Here is a 14,049-nt window from a genome sequence, read left to right on the forward strand (position 1 = left end):
CCAGTCAGGAGAGACTAAATATGTCTGCAGTTCCTAGGGTTCCTTGACTTTTCTTCCGGCTTACAGCTGGGGACTTGCCTACCCTGGGTGCGAACAGAACAGTGAGATGTAGCAAGACAGTAGTTATATTTTTGTTTTTTTGTGAGGTACCTGCATACTGTTCTCTGTAGTGGCCACACCAATTTACATTACCATCAATAGTGTAGGAGGGTTCCTTTTTCTCCACCCTGTCTAGCATTTAGTGTTTGTAGACTTTTTGATAATGGCCTTCATGACTAGTGTGAGGTGATAGTTCATTATAGTTTTGATTTGCATTTCTCTAATAATTAGCAATATTGAGTGTCTTTTCATGGGCTTTTTGGCCATTTGTATGTCTTTGGAGAGATGCCTATTTAGGTCTTCTGCCCATCTTTTTTTTTTTTTTTTTATGTTGAACTGTAACTGAACACCTGAAATTAACATAACATTGTAAATTAACTACATTTAAATATAAATTTTTAAAAATGTCTTAAGTTCAAGTCTGCCTGTTTTTTTTGATGTGATGTAGATTTCCTTAAAGGATGTTTATTATCTCTTGCCATTTAGTGTTTCCGATGTTGTAAACATTTCAGAATTTTTACTTTGGAAAGTGAAAAGTATTGATAATGGCCCACTATTCCAAAGAAGAGCTGGATGAAGAGTTTGAACAGTTCATGAAAGAAGTAAGTTTATATTTTTAGAAGCTATATTGTAAATTGTCTCACCAGAAACTCATTTCTTCAATTCTCCATTTCACCTGTAAGATACAGCCAGTCAGTCATCAGGCTCTGTCACCTGTCTCCAGAGTATATCTATCATCCCTCTAGTTCTCTCCCTTTTCACTGCAGCCATCCTAATCCAGGGCACCATTATCTCATTAGGCTACTGCAACAGCTTCTACTTCCTGTCCCAGTGGTCCTTCACCACATTGCAGCCAGCATGGTCTGTGACATAAGTCAGACTCTGTTCTTCCAATGTAAAACACTCTATTCCTTCCCATCACGTAGAGAATAAAATCCAGACTGCTTCTTGGGGCTGGCAAAGCCCTAGTGTCTTTGGGTATGTCCACCTCACTGACTTTATACCATTCCTTCCCATTTTCCAGTCATGCCTTTTTTCTCCTCCAGATATGCCAGCTCAATTCACGTTAGGAGCTTTGTACTACTAGCTGTTCCGTCTGCCGGTACTAGGAGCTTCCCTGGTGACTCAGACGATAAAGAATTTGCCTGCCGTGCAGGAGACGTGGGTTCAGTCCTTGGGTGAAGAAGATCCCCTAGAGAAGGGAAGGGCAACCCACTCCAGTATTCTTGCCTGGAGAATCCCATGGACAGAGTATCCTGGCGTGCTGTATAGTCCGTGGGGTCACAAGGAGTCAGACATGACTGACTGTTCACTTTCCATGTCAGTAATGCTGTCTGTTCCTCCGTTCTTTACCTGGGTGGTGAAGATCTCTTCTTAAAAATCCTACCTGAGAGAGGTTTTTTCCCTATTGACCCAGTAAAAGAAAAAGTAGCCATCAGGTTCCTTCTTAGTATACCATGTACTTAATTGTCCATGTTGCACTTAAAACCATTCATTATTTTACTTCTTTAGCTCTGTTTTCTGTCTCCCGTAAGAATGAATGGTCTATGACATAATGGCTGTGTTTTTTTAATTGAAGTTTAGTTGATGTACAACATTATGTTAGTTCAGATAGTGATTCTGTTTTCATAAATTGTATTCCATTTAGAAGTACAAAATACTGGCTACATTCCCTGCTGTATGATATATCCTTGTAGTTTATTTGTTTTAAACACAGTAGTTTGTACCTTTTAATCCCTACCCGTGCCGCTATTTTGCCCCTCCTCCTTTCTCTCTTCCCACTGGTAACACTAGTTTGTTCTCTATATCTGAGCGTCTGTTTTCTGCTTTGTTACATTCATTCATTTTACTTTTTTTAGATTCTACATGGAAGTGATAACATATAGTACTTGTTAACCCTGACTTATTCCACCAAATATAATACCCTCCAGGTCCACCCATATTGTTTCAAATGATGAAATTTTATTCTTTTTATGGTTGAGTAATATTCCACCTTCAGTCCAACTCAGTCGTGTCCGACTCTTTGCAACCCCATCAACCGCAGCACACCAGGCCTCCCTGTCCATCACCAACTCCTAGAGTCCACCCAAACACATGTCTATTGAATTGGTGATGCCATCCAACCATCTCATCTTCTGTCATCCCCCTTTCCTCCTGCCCTCAATCTTTCCCAGCATCAGGGTCTTTTCAAATGAGTCAGCTCCTCCCATCGGGTGGACAAGTATTGGAGCTTCAGTTTTAGCATTAGTCTTTCCAGTGAACACCCAGGACTGATCTCCTTTAGGATGGACATATATACATATATACCACACCTTCTTTATCCGTTCGTCTGTTGATGAATACTTAGGTTGCTTCCATATCTTTGGTAGTGTAAATAATGCTGCTGTGAAAAATTGGGATACGTTTATCTTTCGGATGAGTGTTTTTGTTGCAGGAGTATATTCAGGAGGGGAATCATTATATCGTATGATACTTCTGTTTTTAGTCTTTTGAGGAACCTCCATACTGTTTCCATGGTGACTGCACCAATGCACATTCCCACTAACAGTGTACATGGATTCTCCTTGCTCTACATCCTCACCAGCATTTGCTATTTGTAGCTATTCTGATAGGCTTCACAGGTGGCTCAGTGGTAAAGAATTCACCTGCCAATGCAGGAGACCTGGATTTGATTCCTGAGTCAGGAAGATCCCCTGAAGGAGGAAATGGCAACCCACTCCAGTATTCTTGCCTGGAGAATCCCTTGCACAGAGGAGCCTGACAGGCTACAAGGGTTGCAGAGTCAGACACAACTGAGCATGCACAGAGCCATTCTGACAGGTGTGAGGTGATATCTCTTTGGAGTTTTGGTTTCATTTCCCTGATTAGTAACATTGAGCATCTTTTCATGTGCCTGTTAGCCATGTGTATATCTTGTGCCCATTTTTTAATCAGATCGGGGTTGGGGGGGCGAGGTTGCTCTATTTTTGATATTGAGTTACATGAGCTATTGATGTATTTTGAATATTTACCCCTTATTGAACATATGATATGTGATTTTTTTTTTCCCATTCTGTAGGTTCTTTTCATTTTGTCAATAGTTTCCTTTACTGTGCAAAAGCTTTCAAGTTTGATTAGGTCCCATTTGTTTATTTTTGCTTCTGTTTCCTTTGCCTTAGGAGATAGACCCAAAAAAATAACTGCTATGATTTATAACAAAGTGTTCTGTTTATGTTTTTTTCTAGGAGCTTTATGGTTTCAGGTTTTACGCTAGGTCTTTAATCTATTTTGAGTTTTTTTGTATATGATGTGAGAACTGTTGTTTTACATGGAGCTATTCAGTTTTTCCAGCACCACTTACTTCAGTAAGAGACTTTTTTCCATTGTATATTCTTGTTTCCTTTGTTGTAGATTTATTGACCATAAATGCATAGGTTTATTTCTGGGCTCTCTATTCTGTTCTATTGTTGGATGTGTCATTTTTGTGCCAGTAACACAGTGTTGTGATTATTGGAGCTTTCTAGTATAGTCTGAGGTCAGAGAGCTTAATACCTCCAGCTTCATTCTTTTTTCTCAAGATTGCTTTGGCTATTCAAGGCCTTTAATTGTTCCATATAAATTTTAGGATTATTCTGCTGCTGCTGCTGCTGCTGCTAAGTCACTTCAGTCGTGTCTGACTCTGTGCAACCCCATAAATGGCAGCCCACTAGGCTCCCCTGTCTCTGGGATTCTCCAGGCAAGAACACTGGAATGGGTTGCCATTTCCTTCTCCAATGCATGAAAGTGAAAAGTGAAAGTGAAGTCGCTAGTTCATGTGTCATGCATGTTTTGATAGGTATACATTAAGTCTGTAGCTTGCTTTGGGTGGTATGTACATTTAATAATAAACTTCCAGTCCATGAACATGAGATATCTTGCTATTTCATCATATCACAGTCAGTTTCCTTTATCAGTATTTTATAGTTTTCACACTGTATAGCTTTCATGGGCTTCCCAGGTGGCTTAGTAGTAAAGAACCCACCTCTAATGTAGGAGACAGGGGTTTGATCCCTGGGTCAGGAAGATGCCCTGGAGAAGAAAACGGCAACCTACTCCAGTATTCTCACCTGGGAAATCCCGTGGACAGAGGAGCCTGGCAGGTTACAGTCCATGGAATGGAGTCAGACACGACTTAGCAACTAAACAACAACCACGTCTTTCACCTTCTTGGTTAAGTTTATTCCTATGTATTTTTTTCTTTTTGATGTGATTTTTAACACACATAGAGACTACTTTTGTCCATTTATATCTGTTAACATTTGCTTTATATATTTGTTGTAGTTTAGTCGCTATGTCATGTCTGACTCTTTTGCAACCCCACGGACTGTAATGCGCCAGGCTCCTCTGTCTATAGGATTTCCCAGGCAAGAATACTGGAGTGGGTTACCATTTCCTTCTCCAGGGGATCTTCCTGACCCAGGGATCAAAGCCAAGTCTCTTGCATTGCAGGTGGTTCTTTACTACTGAGCCACTATATTCAGTTCAGTTCAGTTCAGTCGCTCAGTCGTGTCCGACTCTTTGCGACCCCATGAATCGCAGCACGCCAGGCCTCCCTGTCCATCACCAACTCCCGGAGTTCACTCAGACTCATATCCATCGAGTCAGTGACACCATCCAGCCATCTCATCCTCTGTCGTCCCCTTCTCCTCCTGCCCCCAATCCCTCTCAGCATCAGAGTCTTTTCCAGTGAGTCAACTCTTCACATGAGGTGGCCAAAGTACTGGAGTTTCAGCTTTAGCATCATTCCTTCCAAAGAAATCCCAGGGCTGATCTCCTTCAGAATGGACTGCTTGGATCTCCTTGCAGTCCAAGGGACTCTCAAGAGTCTTCTCCAACACCACAGTTCAAAAGCATCAGTGCATATATTTTAATGAACGTTGTATCCTCTTCTTGTGTTGATCCCTTTATCATTATATAATGCCCTGGGTCTTTGTTTTGGACTTTGTTATAAAGTCTATTTTTTCTGATTTGAGTATTGCTACCCTTGCTTTCTCGTTGTTTCCATTTGTGTGAAATAACTTCTTGCAACCTCTCACTTTGTTTTTGTGTGTCTTTATCTCTGAAGTGAGTCTCTTGTAAGCAACCTATAGATGGCCTTTTTTGGTTGATGTTGTTCAATCAGCTAACCTATGTCTTTTGGAGCATTTAGTCCATTGACATTTCAAGCAATAGGTTTGTTCCTACTGCCATTGTATTGCTTATTTTTGGGTTTTGTACTACTATTCTGTTCTTTTCTCCTTTTTGTTTCTTCCCTGTGGTTTGATGATTTTCTTTAGTGATATGCTTGTATTCCTTTCTCGGTAGTGTTTGTGTATCCATTGTAAGGTCAAACACATTCTAAAAGATCTGTATTTTTTTTTTCCTCCCCTCTCCAGTATTTTGTGTTTTGTGTCATATTTTACATCTTCATTTTCATCCCTTGCCTGTTTGTTGTAGTTATAGTTGATGATACAATTTTTCTTTTCAATCTTTGTGATAATTTATTTAAGTGGTTTGTTCACAGCCTTTACTATATATGTGTCTTAATTAGATTTTTCCTTTCCTATACGTGCTTGCTTCTTATAGCATTTTCTTTTCCACTGAGAGAAGACTCTTCAGTGTTTCTTTTAGGATCAGTTTAGTATTGATGAACTCTTCTAGTCTTTGCTTGTCTGAGAAGTTCTTCATCTGTCCTTCAGTTCCAAATGATAATCCTGCTGGGTAGAGTATCCTAGGTTTTAGTTTTTTCCTTTTTAGCATTCGAAATATGTCATGTCTTTCTCTTCTGGCCTCCAGAGTTTCTGCAGAAAAATCAACTGATAGCTTGGTGTGGGGAGGAGGGGCAGTTTGCTTGTATGTGACCCTTTGTTTTTCTGTTGTTGCCTTTTAGAATAATCTCTTCCACTTCTAACGTTTTAATAACTCTTCAGTTATTATATGTCTTGGTGCGGGTCTATCTGTATTCATTTTGTTCAGGACTCTCCATGCCTCCTGTACCTGGATATCTGTTTACTTCTTCAGGTTCTTCTAGAGGCTTCCCTGGTGGCTCAGACAGTAAAGCATCTGCTTGCAATGTGGGAGACCTGGCTTTGATCCCTGAGTTGGGAAGATCCCCTGGAGAAGAAAATGGCAACCCATTCCAGTATTCTTGCCTGAAAAATCGCATGGATGGAGGAGCCTGGTAGACTACAGTCCATGGGGTCACAAAGAGTCAGACACGACTGAGCGACTTCTCTCTCTCTCTCAGGTTCAGGAAGTTTTCAGCCATAATTTCATCAAATAGATTTTCAACTCCTTTCTCTCTGACTTCTCCACCTGGGACTCCTCTAATATGAATATTGGTATACTTGATGTCTCAGAGGTCCCTTAAATTGTTTTCATTTTTTAGATTTGTTTTTCTTTTTCCTGTTTGATTATTCTGTCCTCTAAATTCTGCTGTTAATTCATTCTAGTGTGTTTTTCATTATAGTTGTAGTCTTCAGATCTGATTGGTTCTTTTATATTTTCTAGTTTCTTGTCAAAATTCTCACTGTGTTCATCTATTCTTTTTTCTAATTTAATCTTATTACTAATGCTTTGAACTCTTATCTGGTAAATTGTTTATCTCTGTTTTAGTTTTTGTTCTTTTGTTTGAAGCAAATTCCTCTCTCTTCTCATTTTGTTTAACTTTCTCCATCTCTATGAAATTAGGTGAAACAGTTACCTATCCCCATCTTGAAGGGGTGTCCCTTTGTGGGAGCGTCCCTATACAGTCTGTGTGCCCTGTGGCTTTGATGGGAGAGCTGGATCTGACGTAAACAGGAGTCATGTCTTTCTCCAGGGTGTGCTGATAGCTATCGTTTTGGTAGGCAATGGGACTAGAGATGAAGGTGCTCAAGCCAGAGCCAGGTGTCAGCCAGGGCTGCTTCTCTGCTCAGTGACAAACACCACCCTATGAGGGTGGGAGCAGGTCCCAAGTTGCTGGAGCAGAAGCCCTGCGGGCTGGGTCCCAGCTGGTTCTATGCCCTGTGTGTACACTTCCCTCTCCTGGCATTGTCATCTTTCCCTAGAGAGGAGCAGAGCTGGAGCAAGCGGGGCTGGAGTAGGGGTTTGGCTTGTTCAGGGTAGTTACAGGACGGCAGCCAGAGTTCCATGCAGTTTCGTCTGCTTCCTCCACCTTGTTTTGGGAGTAAGGCAGTGTGTGCACACTCCTCACAAGCAGAGTTTGGGTTTCTTACAGCCCTGTTGTCACTGGCTTTCTAACCAGCTAAGGGGACTCATGTCCCCAGTGTCAGACCCCAGGGCTGGTACCCCAAATATGTAATTCTAGACACTTACTCCCCAGGGTGGGTCTCTGAGCCTTTTAATCCCCTTCCTTTTCTGTATCCCTTCCCTGGAGAACAGGCCCTGACCTGATCTCTTTTCTTCTCTTCCTACCCACGTTCATGTGGATCTTTATTATAGCTTGTACCACTCAACATTTTCAAGGTTCATCCATGTTGTCATATCTATTAGTACCTCATTCCTCTTCTGTAGCTGAATAATATTGCGTTGTATGGATTTGCCACATTTTGTTTACTGACATCAATTGATGGACATTTGCGTTTTTTATACTTTTCTGCAATTATCAATAATGCTGCTCTGATACTTGTATGTAATTTTTGTGGGGATATGTTTTCATTTCTCTTATGTATATACCAGAGGATGGGAAATGCTGGGTCATGTGGGTTAACCTCAACATTTAACCTTTTGAGGAACTGCCAGACCGTTTTCTAGGTGGCTGCACCATTTTACTCTCTCATCAGAAGTACATTAGTAGTTTTAGGCTTCCAGTTTCTCCATATCCTTAGCAGCACTGTTGTTAACTGGGGAACCAGCTTTTGTGTTTTGTTTTTTATGATCGTAGCCAGAAAGCAATGTGGAGGATTGTCGAAAGTGAGAATACCTTCTGTGCATTAGACAGTGCCTGCCCGCGCATTCTCCATTTCTTTTATGATCTTTGCCACAACCCTGCAAGGTCGCTGTTACCTTGCCTGTTTTCCAGATGTATAAACAAAACTAACTTGTTTTGAAGTTAAAATTTGAACTCAGATCTCTCTGGCTCCAAGAACCTGTAGTCCTTCTTTCATGCCCTTACATAGCCCTGAGTTTAGGAGGATAAGACTGAATCTGAGGCAGGTTATCAGAGTTGGGTAAGCAGGGAGAGACAGAAAGGAGAGAGAAATGGGACATTTCAGGGTGACAGTGAAGTTTAAGGCTGAGTGGAAAGTGATCCAGTGAAAATTCAGATGGAGTAAAGAGTATTCTTTCTTTCCTTCTCCCCCTCTTCCTCCCTGGTGGTCAGGAAAGACAGTGAGTTCTTTTTGAACATTTTTAAATGGCGTTCTTACAAGTCATTGAAGTAGAGTTGTTTGCTTGGCGGGTGGAAATGTGTGTGTAATCATCTAAAAAATTTAAAAAGTCATTTCATTGCCCTAGTTGGGGGACCATACAGGTGTCTTTGAAAGTAGACAGGTTTCAGTCAGGGAAACCCAGTTTTGAACCCCAACTCTGTTATCACTTACTGACAGTAGCAACCTGGGAAAGTTGCTTAACTTCTCTGAGTTTACTTCCCCATCAGTAAATCTCTGCTGGATTGTTTGAAGAGTGAGATAACCTGGGTATAGATCCTGACATAGAGCAGGCATGTCATTAATAAATGTTAGTTTCTTCTCCAGAAGAAGTATGTTAAAGTGAGGGTAAAAAGGACTAAGAGCAGAGTTCTGGATAAATTTCGTTAACAAAAGAGCAGAAGAGCCAAGAGCTAGTAGAGTTGGTTAGGAAAGGTCACAGAGATGAGGTGTATCCTGGAGGAGGTGGTACTGTGACCTTGAAGAGAGTTTCAGGAAGTGAGAGTTGGTCACTGTGTCAAATCCTGTGGTCTATCAGGGAGACCGCTGACAGTGGTTCTTTATTTGTGGATTTTGGAGGCGTTTGGTGACTGAGGAAAGTTACTTTGGATGGGTGCCAGATTTTCAGGAGTTCAGCAATGACCTTGAGAAGTTAGAATGTATACAAAATAAAAGTGATGGGTAGAGTGAAAGGGAGGTGTAGGACTAAGGACCTCTGCCTCTCTCTCATTTGTTTTTGTTTGCTTTTTAATTTGTTGTTTAGTCTGACTCTTGTGATCCCATGTACTGTAGCCTGCCAGGCTCCCCTGTCCAAGGAATTTTCCAGGCTTGAATACTGAAGTGGGTTGCCATTTCCTTCTTCAGAGGATCTTCCCAACCCAGGGATCAAACCCACATCTCTTCCATTGGCAGGGGCATTCTTTACCGCTGAACCACCTCGGAAGCCCTTTTCTAATTAGAGGAGACTTGAATGTTCATTCTTTTATCCTACGATTATGGCAGGTGCTGTGCTTGGCCCTGGGGATGCAGCAATGAGCAGGTTTAATAACCTGAGGGAAGGAGGGGTGGGAGACTGAAGAGGGAGTGAGATAGAGATGCAGTAGGATTACCTGGTAAGAACCTGGCGAGGAGGGAAGTGGGCCCCTCTGCAGGTTCTTCTTGGAGTGGGGAGAAGAATTTCTCTTCTGAGAGAGGAAATCAGTGTCTTAACAGGTGAGTCGAGTGGTAGAGTGAAGGGAGTTGAGAAGAAGGGTGGTTTTGACTGTAGGGTCTTTATTTTCTCAGTCAAAGAGAGATACTGGCTTAGAGTAAGGGAGGTAGATTGGATTTAGAGTAGGAATTTATGATTGTAGTAAGATTTGGACCTAAAGGGTAGAAAAGGAGAAATAAAACTTTTTCATTAAAGTTTATTAATCATTGTAACAAGCACTAATTGTCAAGATCTAAGAGAAACATTTTCAGTGATAATCTGGGATTCTTGAATATAAAATTCAGTAGCCTATATCTGATTTAGCTTTCAGATGATTCTTTTGAAAATTCAAATAAAACACCTAGACAACCTAAAGAAGTGAAGAAGAAAGATACAGTGCCATGGTGGATAACTGAAGATGAATTTGAAAGTGGTGGTAAATACTGCTAATTTTAAATTATTTGACCACAAGGGGGCAGACAAGACTTTTGATTCTGGATTTTCTTACTGTGCTGTTTAGGTTGGCCAAAACGTTCCTTTGGTTTTTTAAGTAAAACTAAAAGACAGATTGTTCATTTTCATCAAGAACTTTATTGAGCAACATATTCACCATTTTGTTCCACTACCTTCTTCCATTTTTCATAAAACTTTGTAATTCCGTCTTGCCCAAGCTATCTTTTCGAGCAAAGAATTGTTCCAGGTGCCTTTTACAGTCTTCCAGGGAATTGAAATTTTTTCCATTAAGAGAATTTTGTAAAGACCAAAGTAAACGGGCATCTAAAAGTACAGTGTCTGGTAAATACAGTGGATGAATCAAAACTTCCCAGCTAAGCTGTAGCAATTTTTGCCTGGTCATTGAAGAAACTTGTGTTGTCTTGATGGAAGATCATATAGTTTATATTGACTAATTCTGGACACTTTTCGTCAAGTGCTACCTTTAGTTGGTCTAACTGGGATCAGTACTTGTTGGAATTAATTGTTTGTTTTTCCAGAAGGAGCTCATAATAGAAGGCTTCCTTCCATCCCTACCATATATACATCCCCTTCTTTGGATGAAGACCAGTCTTGTGTGGCTGGTGGTGGTTCATTTCATTTGCCCCACAATCTCTTTGGTTCCACATTATTGTACAGTATCTGCTTTTCATCACCCATCACAATTTATTTTTAAAAGCACCATTTTTATTATGTTTCAGTAGAGAATTGCATGTGGAAATACAGTCAGGAATTTTTTTTTGCTTATGTGGCACCCAAAGTGATTAATGTAACCAAACTTGTGCAAAGGATTTTCAGCACTTGACTGGGATATTTTAAGTATGTCAGCTGTTTCACGCATGGTATAACGTATATTATTCTCAATTAATTTCTCGATTTGATCACTATCAACTTCAACTGGGCTCCCTGACCATGTAGCATCATCCAGCGAGAAAACTCCAGCACAAAATTTCACAAACCACTTTTGAAAAGTTTGATCACTCACGACACCTTCCCCATTCACTGCACAAATCTTTTTTTATGTTTCAGTAGCATTTTTACCTTTCTTGAAATAAAAAAGTATGATACACCAAATATGTTGCTTTTTCTTCCATCTTCAGTATTAAAATGGATATGCAACAATTCACCAGTTTTGGTAAGGTTTTTTTTTAATGCACCCTGATATGCCAGCTGTCACAATATAATCTAACAAAACTTTTTCTAATGAAGTTAAAGACAGCTAAGCTCTACTAGAGCCATTTTTGGGAAAAAATCAAATGAACCTTTTGGCCAACTCAATATAAATATGTAAGGAAAATAATAGTGAATTTTAAGTTTGCATTGATTTTCATATTAAATAACTTTATATTTGTTATATAATTGAGACTGTATTTCTGCATTATCAGATTATTTTACATTCAAATAATTTATAATTAGTTTTAGATAGTGAACAATACAGGTATATTTATATGTTATGTTTAATGGTAAATTGATTTAAGGTGATTTAATAAGATACTCTGACAGTGTATTAATGTCATTGCATTTGGAGGATTTTAATAGATCTGTTGATTTTGGTATCACTGTCTGTTAATAACAGTAAAAAAAACAAATACCATCGTCTTAATGGTAAAGAACTCATTATTGATCCTGTCTAGCACATGCTTATACCTCTCCCAGAACTTTTCCTAGTCACATTTTACAATGGAAAAATTGCTCCCTTGCCTGTTTCCTGCATTATAGCTAGTATATGTGATACTGCCGAATTCATAAGGATCCCCAGGGTACCTCTGTTAAGTAACTGTGATAACAGAATCTGTGGATCTTTAAGCACTATTTTATGAACTGATAGGATTTCTATAGTTCTTTTTCCTTGTACTCCTGACCCTCAACAGTAAATAATAAATATTTAATAAGTAAATCTTACAATTTAATAGTCATTTCTCTGTTCTTTTTAACACTCTACAGTAAGGAATTGTCTTATTGAGAAATTCAGTGTATTTTTCAGTAGACTTTCATAAATCTATGTCATGCACAATGCTAAAGCTTGTATATGGAGAATTTTTTGTTTTAGAATCTTTCCCCGTCTTGGTGCTTGAAAAGGATATTATATGATTAAGTACTATTGACATAGTTGACAAAAATTTGAGACTTAATTAGCTTTAAAATCTTTCTCCTAGAAAGTAGTGAATTAGAGTTGGGGTATGCAAACTTATGCAAATTTACTCTAAAGGGAAAGAATGAGTCCTAGACCAACACTTAATGTAACCTAATTAAAGAGACTAAATTTTTAAAAAAGAATGTATCAATCAGTGGATTTGATTAGTAAGGGATGCAAAGGATACTTAGGAAGGAAACTTTGACAATGTCCATTTAAACACAGAGGGGAGAAGGTTTCTCTACCCAAGGGCATAACCTGGCCCCTCGTTCATTCACAAGCATTTACTGAGCTCATATTACCTTCTGAGTGTTTGGCACTAGTATACAAAGACAAAATATGATTCCTGCCAGCAAGAATGTAGATGCTTCTAAGGGAGAACTGAACCACCCCTCTTGAGAGGAATGCATTTCTTTAAGAGACACTATTAGACATCAACATTGAGCCAATTCTACCTTATAATTTTGCTTTCTCTTTCAATTGCCATTAAGACAAAATGTTCTGCAGAGAAGGTGAAACTATATAATTCTATCTACTGGTTATACTCTTCATTGTAAATAACTGAATCAGATCTTGGTTTTGGTTGTATTAGTCTCTTGTGAGGTGGGTTAGTGTGGGTCACATCCCTGAGTCCAGCTTCAGAGCCCGGCTGAGACCCCTGGACAGATGGCTCAACAGCACTCCAACCTTGGCATGCATATTTTTGTCTGAAATCTCCTGATTTCCTCTGTGTTGAAGTTATTATGAGACCCATTAAAACAATTATTCACACAGAGCCATAAAATAATTTGATTCTAAACCCTTTCCAGTAGGACACTAAGTAGGAAATTGAAATCAGAATTTGTAACTTATTTTGATAAGGCTTTTTTCTAAGCAAAAGTGGTATTTTTCTAATCTCACTGCTAGGATAAAGAAAATTTAGTATTGTATAACTTTCCCAGTGTTTTCTAGTGCTTTTAGAATGAAGAGCAAAACCCTTTCCCCAGCCTTTGAAGATGAGCATGGTCCGACCATTGACTCCTGCCTTAGGGTTACTTCCCCCAGACTACCCTCACTGAGCTTTTTGCATCCTTGCATGTGGCCTGCCCTCCCGTTTTTGACCCTTGGACCTCCTTGTTCCCCAGCCTGGAGTTGTCTCCCTTCTTTCCTTCACGTAAGGCAGGAGATATCTTTCAAATGGCATGGTTTATGTATTAAGTACTTGTGCTTGAGAATAATTAATTTTTAAAGTCTTGATGCAAATTTTTAAAATATTCCATTGGGTAAGATTCACACAATCAAATAGAATTGTAATTTTTCTTTTGTGAATTTTTGTCTGATTAATTTTTATTTCATATAGCAGATTTAGCTGCTGTCTCCTAGTATAACTCATATAATAGCATAACAAGTCTAAGCTAGTATAGCAGTATTAGTATGTTGGCATAGTGGTCAAAACAATGCTCTTAATATAAATATCCAACTATATTAAACCCCATCCCAGGACCATTTGGGACAAATGTAGGCTATTTGAAAACAAAGAAGACTTCTCAGCCTGTTATGGAAACAGAAGAGGAGTCTGCTGAAAGGATTCAGTTTCTTAAGAGCAGTGGAACCTCTATCTTGAGTATTGACAGCTTAGAAGCCAATGGTAAGAATTGTGGGGGATATAAGTTGACAGGTTAATTATGATGCTTATAATCAGAATTTTTAGAAAAATTAACTCTTAGCTCTCTTGGAGCCTCCTTCACAAGTGTGTAGACAGATCTAGTATCTTCCCAGAAGGTTTAGAA

General features: G+C 39.3%; 1 protein-coding gene across 2 annotated transcripts in view; it reads left to right on the plus strand.

Annotated features, from left to right (window-relative positions):
* The window catches only part of CEP162 (centrosomal protein 162), a 93,695-nt gene that overhangs the window by 1,793 nt on the left and 77,853 nt on the right, over window positions 1–14,049 (plus strand). The window contains exons 2-4 of one of the 2 annotated variants that reach the window (XM_027551461.1): window positions 586–701; window positions 9,979–10,090; window positions 13,761–13,907. In XM_027551461.1, the coding sequence (XP_027407262.1) occupies window positions 645–701; window positions 9,979–10,090; window positions 13,761–13,907 (316 nt within the window). In that variant the 5' untranslated portion in view covers window positions 586–644. The remainder of the gene's footprint in view (window positions 1–585; window positions 702–9,978; window positions 10,091–13,760; window positions 13,908–14,049) is intronic. The other variant, XM_027551462.1, reaches the window with a different exon arrangement.

The sequence above is a fragment of the Bos indicus x Bos taurus genome, chromosome 9, assembly GCF_003369695.1.
Source record: "Bos indicus x Bos taurus breed Angus x Brahman F1 hybrid chromosome 9, Bos_hybrid_MaternalHap_v2.0, whole genome shotgun sequence".
Classification (NCBI taxonomy): Eukaryota; Metazoa; Chordata; class Mammalia; order Artiodactyla; family Bovidae; genus Bos; species Bos indicus x Bos taurus.